The following is an 18,755-nucleotide window of genomic DNA, read 5'->3' as shown; positions in this document are numbered from 1 at the left end:
AGTTCAAGTTTCTTTTAGAGATATCAATATAACAGTTTTTTTTTATTAACCTGGATATCCAACCCGTTATGCGAGTCGACTAATCCCAGGACGGCCACCTGCTTTGCAGATAACCCGGAGTCGCCGCATTTGAATCTGCGTGGCCACAAGGGGATTTTTATTCCTCCTTGGATTTGAACCTGGGACCTCCAGGTACTTTGACCTTTGGAGTCAAGCTCAAACCAACCAGGCACCACCTTTGTGGTTTCAATATAACAGTTTGTGGTCTTGTTTGCCGGATGATGGATGTGACAATAATGGCAAAGTCTTAAGGTTTTAATTTAATAGGATAGGTTACTAATTTACCAATCTTGATTTTTGTTTGACCTGTTTTGGTGGGATAGGAAAAAAGATGCACGACTTTGACCCAATCAGGTCTTGTCATTGTTGTGTCTCGGTCTAATGTTGCGTCACAATAAGTTCTTGTATTGTATTGCATCAAACGTATTCTTATTGATATGGTGTCACCTCTCATGAAAAGAACAGATTTTGAAAGGAACACGTGAGAAGCACGTGATCCTTATTTAGTGAAGAAACAAAGCTTTCTAACCATAAGGATGGTGCTCGATTGAATTGATATTTACTCCAAAGGTCAAAAGTGTCTGGAGGTCCCAAGTTCAAATTCAAAGAGAAATAAAATTCTCTGACCATGAAAGTTCAAATACGGTGACTTCGGGCTACCTGCAAAGCAGGTGGTGGTTCTGGGATTAGTCGGCTTGTATAGCAAGTTGAATTATATCAGTAAATTGAATTGAAACTTAGAAATAAATTTAGAATGACTCTTCAGACTTGTTTTCTTGAAATAACTCTGAAGTAAAACTCTTTAAACTTCAGAGCTCTGTGTAGGCAAGCCAGAGGCTCTGCATGGTGCTTCGTCTGGAAAAGAAGACTTCAGAGTTCAAGTGAGCTAACTCTGAAGAATAACTCTTCAGACTTGTACTCTTGAAATCAAGTCTTGAAATAACTTTGAAGTAAAACTTTGAAGAATGACTTTTCAGACTTGTACTTTTGAAAAAACTTTGAAGTATATAAAATCAATCCCACTAAATCAGAGTTCAGACTTCTAAGTCTGGAAAAAAAGACTTCAGAGTTCGGATAAGCTAAGTCTAAAAAAGAAGACTTTAGAATTCGGGTGAGTTAACTTTGAAGAATGACTATTCAAACTTGTACTTTTTAGACTTGTAGAAGACTTCAGAGTTCAGACTCTATAGTTCGGGTGAGCTATGTCTGAAAAAGCAAACTTCAGAGTTCGGGTGAGCTAACTCTGAAGAATGACTTCAGACTCGTTCTTTTAAAATAACTCTAAAGTAAAAAAATTCAATAAATTGAATTTAGAATAAAATGGAGTTAACATTAGAATAAAATTGAATTTAAAAATGAAACTATATCAATAAATTGAATTTAAACTTAAAAATAAACACCATTTTTTTGAGAATCAGTTACCACACAATTAATTAACTCAAGAATAAAATAAATTGCATCATAAATTAGTGGGATTGATTGAATAAGAGGACACATGTCAATCAAATGAGTATAATTGAACTGTTATTGTAAATTATGTCTAAATACGATTCAAATGAGTCTAATTGAACCACTAATGTAAAATGTGCCTAGATATGTGTCTGAGCAAGAAAACAAGAAAACCGACTCATCAGAAAATGACAGAAATAACCCAAATTAGTTATTTATTATAAGTATTCATTCAGAACTTCTATTAAAAACTTTACGAACGATTATTTTTCGACAATATTTACAAATTTATTCTTGAAGTTGAAAATATTACAAAAATCCCTGCTCAAATGTTTCCAAATCTTAGCCCAAAGAGTCGGTCCATACAAAACCCTGCTTCCTCCCCCCTTAAACCCGCACCCATAACCCATTAAATCGGACCACCGATCAATACGCCGAACAGGCGAACTAGACCACGTCGGCGCACCACAGTCCTCGGTAAGCATCTCTATAGAGTTTAGGGCACAACATCTTTGCTTTCTTCTATGGTTGTTTGCTTCCTTATCATCATTTCCGATTTCCAAAATCAACAAGAATTTTGTTTTGACAATTTCTGTTTTGTGTTTGTTTGTCTTTTATGTAAGTCAATAATCTCCCTCCTGGCCTGCTGTGTGTGTGGTTTATTTATCGAATTTCCGTTTTGTGTAATTTGCAATCATCTTTCTTGATACTTCCTTGCTTTATGTAATTATATTGGAATTTGCAATTTGCAATTTGCAAATACATCTGAGTTTGGGAAAACAATTGTCTACACGGTATTGCAAGTTGCAATTAGATTAAATGATCTTTATCTGTCATTCTTTTGACTGTTGTTCTTTGCAATTAGAGGGATGAAGACATGAAATCTAGGGTACGTATTTAGTAAATGTTTCATTGTTTGAACTTAGATGTTTCGTTATTCTTGTTTTAACAGCCATGGATAATGAAGACGTTATAGATAAGTTTCAGCAAATGAAAACTTAAAAGTTGGTGTTTTTGATTTATTTATAGTTGTTTATGCCATTTTCAGAAAATTGATGTTCTTTTAAATTTATTAGATCAAGGTGGTGAACCCTTAAACATATAGCTAGTTCTAGGAGTTTAACATTTGATGTAGACAATAATACGACATGCATCCGTCATTTTTTTAGCTCAATGCTCCCCCTCGTCCCAAATCCTGGCTCGACCACTTTAATCACCTGAAAAATGTTGAAATAATTGGAATGAATTAGAACCCTGTTTTGTTTAAGCATGTTTGCTGATAGCATAGAATGTTTGAAAAAAGAATGTGAATTAACTTTTATATTTATAGCACAAACCAATTCTCAACTTCTTTTCTTCAATTTTAGGACAGAAGCCAAGTTTTGTCTAGTGTAGGAAAAGAAAACCAAATAGATAACACCAACAACAATAAATAAATATAAAAAAGCACTAGATTTTCTTTAATCCTAGGCAAAGGCCTTCCCATTTCTCGAGGAACCTGTGATTATTGATCTTAAAAGCATGTTATAGTATGGCAATTATGACTACAATTACTATATAATCAATGCAAGAATTGGTTCTTGACTGCTGATGTCAGCAGGATTGCAGGAGATTCTTATGAGTTGATTCTGATTAAAAAAAGGAAGCTTTGCATATTGACATGGTCAAAAGTTTGCCTTAAGAAGTCACCAGAACACTTGGGAATCACTGATATAGGCAAGGGATATACTGCTTTGCAAGTTTAGTGGTGGGATCAATGCAACTAAAGTCTGATAAAAATGATCACAATGTGTTGCTATGTTATTATAGAAATGTGAGGCTAAATCGTGTAGAAAAGACAAATTGGTTTGGAGACATGACGCTTGCGGCTATAATGTTAGTTCATGTTTTAATCTATTTAGATCAAAGTTTAAAAAGTGTAGAAGGTAAATGGCATAATAAGTGTGGAAAAAGATGGAAACAATCTCCTTTACATATTGATTTTTGAAATTCTACTTGTATTAAAATATGAATGAATTTTAATATATATTCTTGTCTAAATATATTTAAATTCTATATATTTTTTAATTTTATGTCATTCAACACTTCATTATATAGACAGTCATATCTCTGTCAGACAACACTCATTACAGAAGACAACAATTACTACAGAATACTTGGTAAACACAAATTCTTAGTCAACCATTATTTCGGACAGAGCCTCTTAGCCTCTTACCTTGTGTATGCTTACCCAAGTTTTTTTGGTAAACATCCTCTTAGTTGACCTCATCATCCCTTTTTCTCTTTTAAACCCCTAATTTCGGCCTCTAAACTTCAATGATTTATGCAGAAAACCGTCATGAAAACAATTAGTCAGTTACCCTTTTTTTTTTTTGTTATCATGATGGTTTTCTGCATAAATCCTTGAATTTTAGAGGCTAATTGATCGACTGCCTGTTAGAAGAGGCCAAGTCCTAGTTACTCTCGAGTCTCAATGTGTAAGTTACTCAGCTTTTTTCTAATTCTTATTTTTATCTACTACGCTTTATTTTTTTAGGGTTTATGATGAATTATGATTTTCAATGGAAGCACTAATATTTGTTAGTTTTTAATTTTATGATCGATTGTTTCTCTGCATTTTTCGAGAAACAAAAATCTCCACGTTAATTAGACGGTGGCGCCTATCCTTGCAAGTTTTTGAGATTTGAGTGACACTTGTAACACCCTAGTTCTATATTTGTTAGGTTTCAATGTTTTAAGCCTTAAATGCAAGTACTATGATCAAATTAAGTGCTCCAAAAAGGCTCCAGCATTAGCAGCATTTTTTAAACCATCATATTTTCAATGCAAATAGCTTACAAGTAGCTTACAAGACAAAGCATGAGAAATCAAACCTAAATAGATGACAAAACAAGTCTAGTAAGTATGATAAAGCAAGCTAGTTATGAGTTGTAAAGGCTAGAAGTAAGTATTGGCAAAGGTGTTTGATGACAAAGCAAGTTTAGTAAGCATGATTTAGAACAAGCTAGTTATGACTTGTAAAGGCTAGAAGTATGTGTTGGCAAAGCTATTGATGGCAAAGTAAGTCTAGTAAGTGTAACACCCTAGTTTCTTTATTTGCTAAATCTCAATGTTTAAGCCTTAAATACAAGATTTTGTAAGTAAATTAAGTACTCTTAAAAGAGTCCAACAGTTGTAGCATTTATTAAACTATCATATTTATAAGGCAAGTAGCTTACAAGTAGCTTACAAAGCTACTTATAAACAAACAACGTGAGCCACAAAAATCTTATGACAAAGCAAGCCTACTCTTTATGACAAAGCAAGCCAGTTAGCATGTGTTGGCAAAAATCATGATGACAAGCAAGAGCTAGAAGCATGACAAATAAAAGCTAGAAGCATGAGGTGTCAAGATTCTTTTATATTAAGCATGAGGTGTCAGTAATCTCTTATCCTAAAAAATGAGGTGTCTAACTATCATAAGGGTACAATTTTGGGAGCAAGAAGAACAAGTAGCTAATACAATGAATTTACCTATAAATAGTGATTGAAGTGTTACCATTAGTTCCATACCAAAAATAAGAAATCTCTCTCTTTATACCTAATCAAGCTTGAAGATAGGAATTAAAGGAAAAGCTAGGCATAATGAAGGTGAGTACGTTATGAGATTTACTAGGATACATACATGCTATATATATATAAGTGTTTTATGCATGAAAGAGTATTGCCATATTTTCTTATAAAAGTTATGTTATGATTATGTGGCAAAATACACCTTTTATGTCATGATGCACATGTGGTATATGAAAGGTTTTATACATGTTAAGTATAACCATTTAAATATCCAACGTACAGGATATAGAAAGAAGGTACGTCTTGCAAATGGATCTTATTGGGCAGCCCTTATATGGACCCGAGGTTAAAGAACCCGTGAGAAATTGGTTTACTTAACATGTAACCGTGAGATCTCAAAGAAATGTTCTTATACATGAAAGTTTATAAGAATTATTTTAACTATTTGGAAAAAAAATTATCATGAAACCATAACTACTCACTAACCTTAAAGCTTACGTATTCATGTATGTATCTCAGGAATCAAGGAGTAGGAACAAGCTGAAGTGTTGCTTTCTAAGATGTTAGAATATTATAAGTTGTAAATTTCCGCATATATAACTCTATTATAGTGAAATAAAAGTTTAAGATATGACGTTTCTTTCATAACCTTGTACTAAGGGCAAAGGACGATACCCCCGGGAACGGGATGTTACAGTAAGCATGACAATTAAAAGCTAGAAGCATGATGTGTCAAGATTCTTTTATCTTAAGCGGTGAGGTATTAGAGGTATTAAACTCTCATAATAATACAACCATGAGAGCAAGAAGAACAAGTAATGTGATTTTCTGAGATACATATATGCTATATAAAGTAAGAAATCCAAAGAAAAATAGGCACAATCAGGGTGAGTACGTTATGAGATTTTCCGAGATACATATACGCTATATAAATGTATTTTATGTGTTATGAAGAATTTGATGAGATGTTTTGGCATGTTTGCTTTACATGAAATGATGATACGTTTATATAGCCAAGATATATGTATGATGGCATGTTATGATGTGTTTTACACATAAGGCATGAAAGTTCTTATGCATGTTATGCATGACCATAAACATCCAACGTACGGGATAAAGGAATGTCTTGCAAAAGGACTTTATGGGCAGCCTTTATGGACCCAGGGTTAGCAAACCTCAAGGCAAGTATGGCATACTTACATGTTGCAAGTGAGATCTCAAAGAGTATTTTTATGCATGATAAAGAGTTTTAGTGAATTGTTATCACAAATTGATAAGTATCATGAAAATTGTTTATTTATGAAGCCATAACTACTCAATAAAGCTTCCAGCTTACATATTTCATGTATGTATCTTAGGGAAGGAGTAAAGAGGAATTGGATGAAGTAGTATTCTTCTAATCAATAGCAAAATTTTGTTGTATTTTAAGCTATTGAGTTACGTTTCCGCTAGTGCTCGAACTATGTAATCATAAGTATGAAAGAAATAAAGTTGAATTCAAGTTCACATGCAAGAGTTAGTAGTATCATAAGAAGGTAACGGCACCCATTTAGGATTTGGGGCGTTACAACACTGTTATTGCAAGATCAACAATGTAGTTGCATATGTAAGTGTCATTTGGCATTGCCTGAAATAGTAGCATAAATCAGATTCATTTGTCAATTGGCAGTTTTGTTTGTAGCTTGCTTTTTGACACAGATGCAAAGGATCAGTGCCATTGATTTTGAGCACCGTTAAAGCCTACTGCACCTGTAATCCTTAGGTTTTCTGGTAGGTCCAATCATATAACTTGTCTAAGATATTCTCTGACAAGCTTATGGCATCTTCCATATAGCCAATGGATCCCTATTCAGTAACCATCATCATCTGAGTGTTCCTTCATAAGAGTTAGAGCCAGGGGCACCACCAGCTATGTCATCTGTGTTTAATCATTTACGAATCTGCTATAAAAGGAAGCCACCTTAGAAATGATTTTACATGAAAACTTGCTATTACAACTTCCATACCGACTGATGTGCAATGGATATGCGCAATCATCACAAATGCATCCAGCCAACAAAAAATAAATCTAAACACAAAGATGTTGATAGAAGATCCAACTACCTCGGAGTTGTAGGAAGATGTTGATACTAATGTACTTGTTTACCAATATTATATAGAAGATCCTGATATATTTGCTAGATAAAAGTACTATTTTAGTATATAAGCAACATGTTGTACAGTTTTTGATTTTGTTTTAGTTACATTTCAAAGTGTTATTCTATTTGTGATAAGGTTATCAACTTTGTCATTTGATTTTTTCAGATAACCTCTTGTTTGGATAGTTAAGAGAGTTAAAGTGGTAGATTTTGTTGATCACTTGTCAAAAAATATTTTCAATTCATTCAACATCAATTGTAGACATAGTCATCACTATTTCAGTTGATTTTGTCAAAGGACACTAGCGTGTAATATAAACTCCACCTGTTATGTACTTATGTTACAAAGTGAATGTGTCCTTTCTTAACCCTCTGGTGCACTGCCTTTAGGAAGAAAGCAGTGCCAGCAATTAAGCAGTCATCTAAAGTACTATCTGTGCAGGGGTTATATAAAGGCAGTCTTTTCCTCTTGTTATTACAAATAAACTATGAGAACCATACTGAGAGGTCTTGGAGATTTCAAAACCATGAAGTGCTTGTTTTGGGGTTTCCCATGCTGAAGATATGACGATATGGGTACTTATTAAGATGATCTCAGGGAGCTATTTACTGGAGTAGTCACCTCTATTAATAACTGTTCACTTCTGATTATTTAATCAGGGGATTTTATCAATTGGCTCCATATTGATGGGTCTCGGTTTACAAAAATCTGTTATGCTGATGATCTATCTAGAATCATCCCCTAGCTGGACTAGAAGATAGTTATTCCCATCTATTTGTTGGATAATTGGGTTAAGCTTCTATTTAACAAAGGTTAACATCAGTTCATGTCTATTTGCTATGGTTTGCATAGATGCCCATGACGTGTACGTGTCGGATGAACCAAATCCTCATTGAATTTTATTCACCAATCTGAATCTTATTTTCTATTTCGCTCGGGCTAATGTCAGTTTGTGTAGGGTCTTAGTGGTTTTCTTTTCACATACATCAAGTGGCAGCATTGAATTGAATTCCACCCATTTTGTATAATCTGGGATCAGTGGATTGTGTTTTCTTTCTCCTTTTTCATAATGTACCAACATGTTGACATTTCTGTATATAGCTACAATTGTGGACCGACCTAAGTTGAGTCGATGGATGTTACAATTGTGTCGGTGTTTTTTTTCAATGTTATAAACGTATGTGATACGGCCGTCTTTGTCTAACGGCCAGGATTCAAAATTGGAATGGTTCTTGCAGGCTAGAAGCTTCAATACAGAGAAAGATGCCACACAAAACCCGTCCTATGGCAGCACTTTTGCTATTTACTGGACTCAATGTTGTTTTGGTGTCAACAATCACTCCTGTCTATGATTTTGTCTGCTTTCTCCCATATTGGGAGCGAAGGGTATAGTTCTTATCTTTGTTTGTGCCATTGTTGCACAATTGCTTTCTAATTTTTCATCCAAATAATAAGATAATTGATATTGGTTGCTTACTATTATCGTCCTTCTAATTGCCTACCTCTTTTAAAGTGTCTTTTTTCTAGCTGGCTTCTCGTTTATTGGATTTCTTCTTTCGTTCTCTTCTTCTACATTTGGCTACATTAACAATATATGAACCTGATTTAAATTCTGATCTAATTTCATGGTAAGCCTGACCACATTGTTCTTTGAAATGATTTCATGGCAAGTTATTCACTGCTTTTGTCCAATCTTGAAAATTGAAATCAGCACTAATTGCCAAAAAATCTGTAGTTATAATTCTATTACGGATAGTAAATGACAATCATTGATTAAATAAGATCAAGGGCAAGTCATGTGTCACACATTTCATCAACACTCCAAGACGTCTTCTCTACAGTCCTGGGGGATCCCTCTTATTGAGTAAGTTCAGTTAGATGCTTCCTTATGATCCCGAGCTTCTTGATTTTAAGTACAGAATCCCACCTCCCCACACGCCACGCATTAGAAATGGAAGAAAAAGTAAGGGGCCGTTTACTAAACGCTTACTTGATAAATGCCTACCGAGTCATTTACCTTATCGTGTAAACATGGCAAGAGCCAAGAATCTTATCCGGTAAGAGTGATGATAAGGATGGAGAGTCTTACCCGGTAAGTGAGGATTACAACTCTTACACAGTAAGCGCTTACCAGATAAACTGTTGCATACGATACCGTTTTGATGGACTACAATCTTACTCGGTAAAGTAAGAGTGTTGATTCTTACCGGTAAGTGCTTACCGGGTAAGCGTTTTGGTAAACAGCCCCTTAATTTTAACAAAAACAAATTGGTTACTCACAAAAGCTGACCATGCTGGAGAAAGTGTCTTCCTTATTTTTGCTTTTTGTGAAAAAGATTTCTATAGTGGATAAGTGGAACAACCTAACTAAAGAAGCAATTGCTAAGGGATCCTAACTTGCAACACTACAATTAGGTGATAAGCAAAGTGAACTTTGAAATATAAATTATCATTGTTACAACACCTTACATTCAATTACTGTTATATTTCAAAGGAGAGAGGATTTGATTCCCACCTTAATAACCTTGGAATTAAAAGTTGGATATTAAAATCATATTAGTAATAGAAACCTCCATTTCAAGCATGTAAAAAAGCATGCATGTTCAAAATAATATCTTCATTGTTATATTTCATGCACGCATGTTTTTAGTCATATTTCAAAGGACTACATCTCCATATTTTTTTTAATTGAACACATGGGACTGATCTAGAGAACTAATTCCCTTGTTTTTTATAGGTCTTTATCTCTGTTTGTATCTATGAACCCAATGTTTGGCACTGATATCCTTTTGTTACAGAGAGAACGTCTGCGTGTAGAGCGTGAGACTACTCCTGCAAAGGCTTCAACTTCAGGATGAACTAACAGGAAGGTCAGGACTTCATATTGACAATCTATTTTGATGGTCACTCATGGTCGTCTGCTGTCTTCTAGGATTAATGGTCACTTGCATTTTTGTAACTAAAAGAGAAGGAAATTCAGTAGAAAATAAGGGGAGTATAGCATCTTCAACCAACAAGTGGACAAAAAGATGAAACTATCTTTATGTTAGTCATTGGAAATGTGAAATAGTTGATGGGGAGTTTGCGGAAATGAAAGATGTAGGTGGATCAAAACTGAGATACAGACTTAAGGACCCGATTTGCATGAAGTATTTTGTAAGTTGTTAAATCATAACTCATCAATATATTTTTGTAATAGTTAATAACAGGATGTCTGCATGTATCAATCAAAGAGTCACTTTGTCTTCCTGGGCCTAGTAAGAAGTTCTGCTGGATCATGATACTTACATAACTCATGGGTAAGACTTTTTTGCTATTGGGTGTGTAATGAACTCGGCCAATGTAAGTGTTATGCTGCTTTACCTGTATAAAGAAGCAGATATGCAGTATCATTATTCTTTAGTTATAGCTGATTTTGTGAATGAACACTCACATAGAGCATGAGTTTCTTCTTAGAGCATTCTAAGAAGTACACAGAAATTAATGGAAATTGGGGAGTTTAGGGATATATGTAAAAAGGAGAAAGTTTGTTTAAGAATCATAAATATTTTGAGAATTGTGAAAACCAATTATTTATGATGAATATAACTAAATATTCGTCATGCATATCTTGCATTTTCATTATTCATAATATTCATCATGTATAATTCAAGAATAGTTGGTTCTCACGGTTTTTAAAATATTCATCATGAATGAACAATGATGAATCTAGGATAAAATTTATATCATCCTATAACATGGTCCGATATGCGAACACAAGTCATTCAACAATGTATGTTGAGTCTTACAAACCATGATTCATTTGTGAAATCACATAATTTGCTTCATACATCTTTCAATCATAAATGATAGGATTTTTGCAACTAGGTTGGACCTTGAGGGGCGTTTGGTACGCTAACTGACAAGACTGGACTTGAGTGGACAGGACTGGCAGACGATAGTGGGGTAGGCAGGTGAATTATTTTGGGAAGGTTTTAGGATTTTAATTTGACATGGGTAGTTTAATAATTCACCAATTTTGTTCCATCTCCTTGGTGGTTCCACCTATTTTGGTGGGGGAAAAATGTAAGTCTTGTCTTGCCTCAGGCTCCCAACGTAATCTCATGCCAAACGTGGGACAACAAGTATTTATTTTTTCCATTCATGTCCCATCCTTTTTTGTGCACCAAACACACCCTGACCAACCTAATCATGCCTCTAAACCACTGCTTGTAGATGAAGAAGTAAATGAAACAAAAGACAAAGGAAGGTATTAAAGAGTTGTTTTTATGTTATTGTAGTGTTGCTATCAGCAATTGGTGAATCATGTGTCAGTGGGGTAATGTACTTGCTTCTATGTGATAGCATTTGTGTTGTCTATTGTTTTTCTATCAAGTGAAATATGGCTCACATGGCTTCTTTACTACATATATAGAATCCTCCCAAGTCCATGAAAGAGCTTCCTTTTTGGTTGCTAGTGATGATGGTCCTCACTCCCTCTTGGCAGATGCTCTCAATTTCCTTTCTATTTTCTTAAGTTGGTTTTCGAAACATCCCGGTTTCTAATGAGTTGGACTAATCAGAAAACCGAAAATGAAAAGGAAGTAGACAATGGTTCTGCTGATTTCTGTTATGCGTAGGACAATGATTATGGAAGTCGAGAGGTAAATAGTTGGGATCTTATGAGAATAAATGACGGTATCTTTATACTGTGTAAAGATTGTAAACCTTACATCATCTTTAACTGTGTGTTGCAAAGGTATCTTTATACTGTGTAAAGATTGTAAACCTTACATCATCTTTTACTCCTATGCTACAATAACATTGTGAGTCTTGAAATAGTCTTTATGCATAAGGCCAAATAACCTTAGGAAAGTGAGTTGAGGTCCACCTTTTTGCATTGCACCTTTGAATGGTCCAAAGGTGTAGGGTTTCTTACCGTTGGTTCTCTGGTGGTATACTTGAATAAACAGGCATGGTTTGAATCTGGCGGTCGTAGTGTGGGAGTTATGATTCTTTTTAATATTGGACTGTTAAGCTGATCACCTAACGTATTGTTGTGTATCTGATTTGCATTTTACATGATTCTCTTGGTGGTTACAAACCCTTTTTTGCACAAACACTATTTATGTTTATAATATGTATGTTGGTTTTATTACTTGAAGAAGGCAAACAATAGTTGAGAGGGTGACTTTTACTTTCTTTCGATTGATGGATAATTGTCGACCCATTAAGCGAAAAGTTGATGGTTGTTTCTTTGGAACTGGTGGTCCATTTGTTGAAATGACGAAATCAACTTGAGTGGTCATGTTTTTATCATGTGGGAGCACTTCTGCTTCCGGTACACGGGAAATTGCCAGCTTTGGTTTTGGAATATTAAACGAGATATGAATTCCAAAACTTAGGGGGGTGTTTGGTTCATGGATTTTGAAGGAATTGGAATGGATAATTCCTCTGACCAAATTTCAAATCCTATGTTTGGTTCACATGATGAAAGTGTAGGATTTTTTTGAATTTCGTTGAATTCCACAAATTAAAGAATTCATCATTCCTTGATATAAGTGAAGGAATTGAATTCCATCTCGTTACATCCAATTTAACCAACATCGCCCACCTCTTGTCCAACCATGATCATGCACCTACACTCCTTATCATGCCCCCACCCACACACCCCTTATTTTCGTCGTCACAACTGCTACCCACCCTACCCCACTCGAGTCCACCACTAGCCATTATGCCATTATCTTCCTTGTTAAAGTTGCCACCCCCAACCTTACCTCACCAACTACCATGCCACTATTGTCGTAGTCACAGCTACCATTTTGCCCCTTACCACGTACCCTACCTCATCGATCACCATGCCATTATTGTCAACAACTACCCGCAACACCACCCACCCTATGGGTGGAGTGGGTGTGGGGCCCTCCGCTATCACCCACCCCCATAGGTGGTGGGCGGCAGGTGGCAGGCCGCCGGAGGTGAAGGTGGTGGGGGCACCATCCTCCCTTGACCGCCCACCCCGTCGACTACCATGTCATTGTCGTCTTTGTCACAGTTACCATTCCCAGGGTCGAGGCATTGTGGGGTTTTTTTGTAGGGGATGGAGGTAGGAGTGGGTGGGGTGGTAGTTACCATTAGGGGTGTGAACAAGCCAAACCAAGTCGAGTCGAATAGTAATAGGGGTGTTCAAAAAAATCGTTGGACTGTTCAAACCGGTTGAACCAAGTCATATCATTGACAGTTTGAGCAATCCGACGGTCCAGTCCAGTTTGAAAAATAGCCATACCGTTCGGTCTGGTCTGGTCTGGTTTGCGATTTGGAGCAATCTGGATCGAACCGACCGTCTAAAATATACATGTATTAATTATATTTAGTTTTCATGTTGTAGTAATAACTTTTGTGGGCCAGTTATGAAAAGTTCATCCAGGACGATATGTTTTTAGTTTTCACTTCTCAATTGACCGTATTATCTAAATTGACAAAATTTCAAAATCCATCAAAAATTAAATTGAAAATTCTAAATCGTCCTTCGACTTGCTCGATATTGTCCAAAACTCCGACTTATTTAACTTTTTTTCTATTTCATCAATGTTTTTTTAGAGATAGGCGTTTCTTTTAAAATTCGATATAATATTATGTTTTTTTAGTTTAAAACCTATAAAAGGCGCAAATTGCCTAAACTGGGAAAATGAAACTGCTTTTTATGGTCTAGTTTGACCGGTTTTGGTCAATTGCTGCCAAACCGCTTGATTTGGAAAATTTATCTAGACCGCTCTGCGGTTTGGCTTATTGGGGGGGGGGGGGGGAGGTTAAATGCTTAAACCGGACCACGAACACCCCTAAGTAGTAGGTTATTTGAGCTCGGCTCGAATAAGTAATATCAAGCTCGAGTTGTTCGACTTGTTTACACCCCTAACTACCACCATCAGACCACTAATGTCGTCATCACAACTGCCACCCCAACTCCTTCCAAACAAAGATGAAGATTCCAATTTTTTTGAAAGATTTCATTCCAATCCCATCGAACCAGATGCGTAGTGAAATTCCATTTCAATTCCTTTAAAATCAAATTTCATCGATGGATCCATTTCCACCAAATCTCGAACCAAACGCCCCTTAGTTAGTTTATGAGAACACCACGTCTTTCTTCCTGTTGCCCAAATTACGAGTTGCATGATTCGGTGAACCATCAACCAACAAACGAGCTTAACTTCTTGGTAGTTTCGTTGTTTGTAACAACTCAACCAGTGAAGTATAGAATCCATGAGCAACGCTATTGATGACAAGATTCTTGAAACCTTAAAAACGTTTGTATGAGTACAAAAATCAGTAAGAGTTCACGTAAGTGTATACCTACCTTGGTTATGGTCTTTTACGAGTAATAAAGAGTTAAAATACCAAATATTGTTTATTTTTTTTATCAAAAAGTTAACAAGAAACATATAGACTGACAACCCAATGCTAGCGGTTTAAAAAATCTTAACCCAACTCAAACCAATGTGCAACCCAACCTAACCCAAACCGTACGGGTTGGTCGGGTTGATACTTTAGTACATAAAAATATTCTTCTAACCTTGAATATGTTATTTCTCTACTCATAATTTATTTTTCATCCTCAATCATTTGATACAACTTATCCATACTTCTTACGTACATCATATTCAGTTATTTTTCTCAATTTACATATATGTTCACAGTTCCTGAACATATATACGAATGAGTTATATAGAGATGTGAATAGAATGAAAATATGTATATATGAAAAGCATACGTGATAGGGTAATTATCTAATGTATGTATTAATAGAAATTCAACACTCATATTAAATTCAAGAAGTAAAAGGATATCGGGTTCATCGGGTTAGGTTAAGTTCAAATAATAGTAAACTAATATCAACCCAATACCTACAGTTTAAAAAATTTACAACTCGATTAGACATCAGGTTACTTCGAATTGAATTATTTCGCATTGGGTTGATCGGGTTTTTGAGCACCCCTACCACCCATATGCAACCCAAGTTATTCCCAAGTGTATATGGATATCTTGAACAAATGTTTTCCATTGATAGTGTTAACAAGTATGTTCCCTCATCAWGCAACCTAATGACTTCTATTAAATGGATCACATGGCCTCAATATTCCCCTTTTTTGAATTACTTCAAATTTAATATAATTCATTTGTAATTTCTATCCATTCTTTCTTCACCTAATACATATACATATACATATACATATACATATACATATACATATACATATACATATACATATACATATACATATACATATACAGGGGACAATTTATATGAGAACCATAAAAATGTTATAAATTCATGGTTTTTCCCATTAAATAATAGAATTTTAAGATATTGTTTTACATATATTTGTTTTGTAATGTTTATGTGTATTTTTCGTTTCACCAAGTGCACAAAAAAATTCTCATGTAATTTTTTCACAAGGTAAACACAAACATATGTGAAACAATACCTTAAATCATAGCTTTTGATGAAAAAAAAATCATGTAATTTTTTTTTTATATTGGCTAATCACAGGTTTATAACTTTTTTATGGCTCTCATTTGAATATCACCTTACATATGTATCGGTGTATATCTTTATGTGGCTTAAATGGTAGTCTAGACATTTTAGAAATATATTCGTTGCGACCTTTCGTTCTGTTGGCTGTAGTTTTAACCTGTATATAAGAAAAACGAGATCTGTTTAATAAAATAACTCTTATAATTATCAGTTTAATTTGTAGTATTTGAAAAATCTTATTCGAGAAAGAATTGCATAAACAAAGCTAATTATTAAGGGTATTCCCGTCTTTTAGCATGTTAAATGTGAGATTTTGAACAGGGCTTTCGAAATTTTGGGGCCCAAATTTACATGTATTTAGGGTTTTTTATCGACCTGTGTAAAACTATAGCCAAAATTATTTAGGTTCAAACCATTAATTGTTTGATTTTAGGTTCAAATTATTAATGGTTTAGGTTTAATTTCAGATTGTTAATCATTTTTGGTTTAGCCCATTTTTGTTCTTAGCATATATTCTCTGTTATTTCATTTATGTAATGTAATTAAAAGTTTTAAATATAGCAGAATTTTCAAAAAGATTGGAATGTGAAGAGTAAATGTAATACAACATAATAAGTCAATCACTTACATTCTTTATCAATAGATTTGTCTCTGCAAGAACAATGTTGTATGCACGCAGAATACGATGAAAATGATATATCAACTATGGTCAAGTCAACCTTTGTCTTCTTATCCTAAGGTAGTATAAGAAGGCAGAGTGCATCTCCCATGCAAACTACGCTTCCCTGAAAGAATTTATATGTGTATTCTCAATGCAATCAGCTCTCTTCTACTACTCACCTACTCTCTTGCGTGTGAAGAAACCTTAGTATTCTTCATTTCCTTGCAAGTACTCTCTTTGTCGTTCTTGCAAGTTCTTCTATATGTAAGATTGTTTAGGTTAGGTTATCTTTTCCTTCTTCTACAACAATTTGTATTGTATCTTTGTGTATTAATTCTTGATATCCATCAATAAGAATTAAAAAGTTGAAAAAANTAGGATCAATTTTGGTCCTAATAATCAGTAAATTATATTTTATTGGAGATTTTATAAAATTGGTAATTTGGGGTTTGCTCAAGCCTGATGTTACACTACGCTTCCTGAAAGAATTTCTATGTGTATTCTCAATGCAATCAGCTCTCTTCTACTACTCACCTACTCTCCTGTGTGTGAAGAAACCTTAGTGTTCTTCATTTTCTTGCAAGTACTCTCTTTGTCGTTCTTGCAAGTTCTTCTATATGTAAGATTGTTTAGGTTAGGTTATCTTTTCCTTCTTCTGCAACAATCTGTATTGTATCTTTGTGTGCTAATTCTTGATATCCATCAATAACAATTAAAAAGTTGAAAAAAATCTGAGTAATTGCATTCAACCCCCCCCCCCCCCCTTCTACAATTACCTTCTATTTATTGTCATCACATCCGGAACCAACATTCTTTTCAAATTTTTATAGGATTTTCAAATTTATATCTTATTCAAGCATAAAAATATCATTGTTTTCTCAAAATCGTATTATAAAACTGACAGAGACAAATAATAAAATGGGACACTAAAATCGACATATATCAACAGTATTTTACGAATATGCTTCTAGTAATACTAACATGTGTATCTATGCATATGCAAGGTAATGTAACATTTTATTATTTATAAATTGGGAGACAAAAATTAATATTAAAAAATAAAATCCAAAATATGTATGAAAACAAAAATTATGATTACAATTGGTTGGACATATAAACAACAAATGTGGTGTCTGGTTGGTTTAAGCTTGGCTCTAAAGATCAAAAATATCAGGAGGTCTCAGATTCAAATCCAATGAGAAATAAAGATCCTCTTGTGGCCACGGAGGTTCAAATGCGATGACTCCGGACTATTTACAAAGCAGGTGGTCGTTTTGGGATTAGTCAGCTCACATAACAGGTTGGATATTCAAGTTAATCAAAAAGAATTGGTTGGACATACTTTGCTATTTCTAAACAAAAACCCAAAATAAATATATTTATTAAAAATTGTGTATCTTTTATTAAAGATTCATAAATTCTTTTTTTTCATATAAATTTGTTTTAATTCAAAATTTATCATAACTAAAATCTTTTAAATTGGAAAACAAAAATATAATTTACTTTAATTTTGTTGATGTAATTTGGATAAATATTTTGAATGTGTTTATCAGTTGGTTATTTATTGGTTTTACAAGATTTAAAAAGTTGTACTTAATTTACTTGTAATCTTAAATTTTATGATACTTGGATTATAAAACGATAAGTTTATTTATGTTTTTAAAAGTTTTTGTCAAATTCTTGTATTATATTATGAATAACAAATATTGAAATCTCCAAAATGGAAACTATTAAAAAGTTGAAATTTTTTTATAAATATAAAGTTTTTTTTTAATATAGAAAAAATTGTTTAATTTTTTATCATAATTGTATCAAACATAGAGTATATTTTCTGAAATAAATATCTATACTATACTACTAGAAAGTTACTCGCGCAATGTAGCGAGATACATTTCGATTTTAATGTTCTATTTTATTCATTGTCTTTGTCGATTTTTATAATACGATTTTATGGGTTGGTCGGGTTGATACTTTAGTATATAAAAATATATTCTTCTAACATTGAATATGTTATTTCTCTACTCATAATTTATTTTTCTTCCTCAACTATTTGATACAACTTATCCATACTTCTTACGTACATCATATTCAGTTATTTTTCTCAACTTACATATATATGTTCACAGTTCCTGAACATATATACGAATGAGTTATATAGATATGTGAATAGAATGAAAATATGTATATATGAAAAGCATGCGTGATAGGGTAATTATCTAATGTATGTATTAATAGAAATTCAATACTCATATTAAATCCAAGAAGTAAAAGGATATCGGGTTCACGGGTTCATCGGGTTAGGTTAAGTTCAAATAATAGTAAACTAATATCAACCCAATACCTACAGTTTAAAAAATTTACAACTCGATTAGACATCAG

General features: G+C 33.9%; 1 protein-coding gene across 5 annotated transcripts; it reads left to right on the top strand.

Annotated features, from left to right (window-relative positions):
* The first annotated feature begins 1,876 nt into the window (after positions 1–1,876).
* Positions 1,877–12,579, top strand: LOC112512346. 5 transcript variants are annotated; one of them, XM_025118253.1, is made up of 4 exons: positions 1,878–1,986; positions 8,439–8,586; positions 9,999–10,070; positions 11,615–12,579. In XM_025118253.1, the coding sequence occupies exons 2-3, from the start codon at positions 8,464–8,466 to the stop codon at positions 10,056–10,058; spliced, it is 183 nt and encodes a 60-aa protein (XP_024974021.1). In that variant the 5' UTR covers positions 1,878–1,986; positions 8,439–8,463; the 3' UTR covers positions 10,059–10,070; positions 11,615–12,579. The 5 variants fall into 5 exon arrangements, with proteins under 5 accessions (XP_024974022.1, XP_024974021.1, XP_024974019.1 ...); XM_025118251.1 differs by lacking the exon at positions 11,615–12,579 and adding an exon at positions 11,068–11,605; XM_025118254.1 differs by lacking the exon at positions 11,615–12,579 and having other exon boundaries at positions 1,877–1,986; positions 8,412–8,586; positions 9,999–10,446.
* The last annotated feature ends 6,176 nt before the right edge of the window (positions 12,580–18,755 follow it).

The sequence above is a fragment of the Cynara cardunculus genome, assembly GCF_001531365.2.
Source record: "Cynara cardunculus var. scolymus isolate 2C chromosome LG 5, CcrdV1, whole genome shotgun sequence".
NCBI classification, from domain to species: domain Eukaryota; kingdom Viridiplantae; phylum Streptophyta; class Magnoliopsida; order Asterales; family Asteraceae; genus Cynara; species Cynara cardunculus.
This window is presented reverse-complemented; position numbering and strand designations above follow the sequence as displayed.